Source organism: Eretmochelys imbricata, chromosome 5, assembly GCF_965152235.1.
Source record: "Eretmochelys imbricata isolate rEreImb1 chromosome 5, rEreImb1.hap1, whole genome shotgun sequence".
Taxonomy (NCBI): domain Eukaryota; kingdom Metazoa; phylum Chordata; order Testudines; family Cheloniidae; genus Eretmochelys; species Eretmochelys imbricata.
This window is the reverse complement of record NC_135576.1, coordinates 80,885,921-80,887,411: the sequence shown is the minus strand read 5'-3', so window position 1 is coordinate 80,887,411 and position 1,491 is coordinate 80,885,921. Positions and strand designations below refer to the sequence as shown.

The 1,491-nt window shown below is 39.8% G+C and overlaps 1 protein-coding gene across 1 annotated transcript; it reads right to left on the bottom strand.

The window, feature by feature from the left end:
* Positions 1-246: 246 nt before the first annotated feature.
* CTXN3 (cortexin 3) lies at positions 247-540 on the bottom strand. The gene has a single exon (XM_077816363.1). It carries the CDS (start codon positions 538-540, stop codon positions 247-249), a length of 294 nt encoding a protein of 97 aa, XP_077672489.1.
* Positions 541-1,491: the final 951 nt, after the last annotated feature.

Here is a 1,491-nt window from a genome sequence, read left to right as displayed (position 1 = left end):
TTATATATTGTTCCAATATGTTTTGAACCACAGTTATAGCTTTATTTTTCCCCCTCCATTAGGAGAATCACCAGTCTACCTTCAAATGTTTAACTCACTTTGATGTTTATTTAAAAACAAATTAATATTTTGTGCAGTCATGCAAGGCTTTTATAATGTCTGAGAAAATTGGGGGAAAATAAATCTACATTCCAGTTTTTTTTTAAAAAAACAAACTCCTCTAAATAATATTTCTGAGTCGTCAGTCTAAGCCAGGGCATAATCAAACTGGCCTTTCTCTATCCCATCAAGTCCGTCAGCCCAGGTGGAGGTGGGCATACTCCTGTAGGGGTCTAAGAGAATTCGGAAGCATCGGACAATGAGAATGCCTAAGAAAATAAATAATAAGATCACAAAGACAAATGTGGTTTTCTGCTCCAGGGTCAAGCTAGCGTCTCGTGGAACATTCCCAGGAGGCAACAAAGTAGAAGTGATTGGCTCTCCTTCCATTGTCCAGGGAAGCTGAAAGAAGTAATCCCACAGTTTCCTTATTTTCATCATCAATTTGCTGAGGCCATGGTAGAAGTCACTTAGATGTACTTGTGTTATCTGCAGGGGAAGGGGAAAAAAATTTTAGCTATGAAAGCACCTTATTTTTGTGTGTGGTCTCATCTGAACACAGAGGGCATATGGGAAAGAACCCCATGGTTGTTTCCATTCCTCTATTATTGTTTTCTGAACATGTTTATTTGTTTCATAATATGAAAGGCCTAATATTACTGTTAAATAGCATGAACAGACATCTTCGCTATAAGATGGCCAAGTACTGGGCCTAAATGTGATTGGAGTAGCTTCCTGATCATGTACCATTTGGATTGATATAGAATTTTCCCTGTCTTCAAGGGGAAGTGTCAGGGTGCCAATCACACTGCTCAGAGAACACTGCTAAAAGATAAGCTACCGAAAGAACAGGTCTGAAGCAGACTGTGTCTCATTCCACCTGGGAGAAGAGTGTCATTACTGTGCCAGCAGTTCTGGAGGAGGAGGGTCAGAAAATAATATAATTTTTAACACCTTTCATCCATAATGATCCCAAAGGTACCCAGATGACACAGACAGGGATCTTTTACATACAACTGAAATGCAGACACCTCTGAGCTGGATGCTGGCAGCCATTCTGTTCCCATAGCACAACATGGCATTTATAAAAGACAGGGAAAATAGCTTCTTCATTTGAAACAAGAGGAATTTTAGGGAGGCAGTTCAGTCTCAAATGTAGCCCAACATATTAGTTAATGACCTTACCTCATGCTGAAATTCAATCTGTGATCTTTTAGTAAATACAATGAGTCAGGAGCTAGATTTCATATTTCACAGCATGCCGTAGTGCCGTGTAGTGTCATCAGGTTAGTACTGACTCAGGGCCAGATCATGCCATCCTTACATATGGTCCCAGTGAAATCAATGAGTAAAGTGAAGTATGTTCAAATGGGTGCCCAAATGTGGCTATAA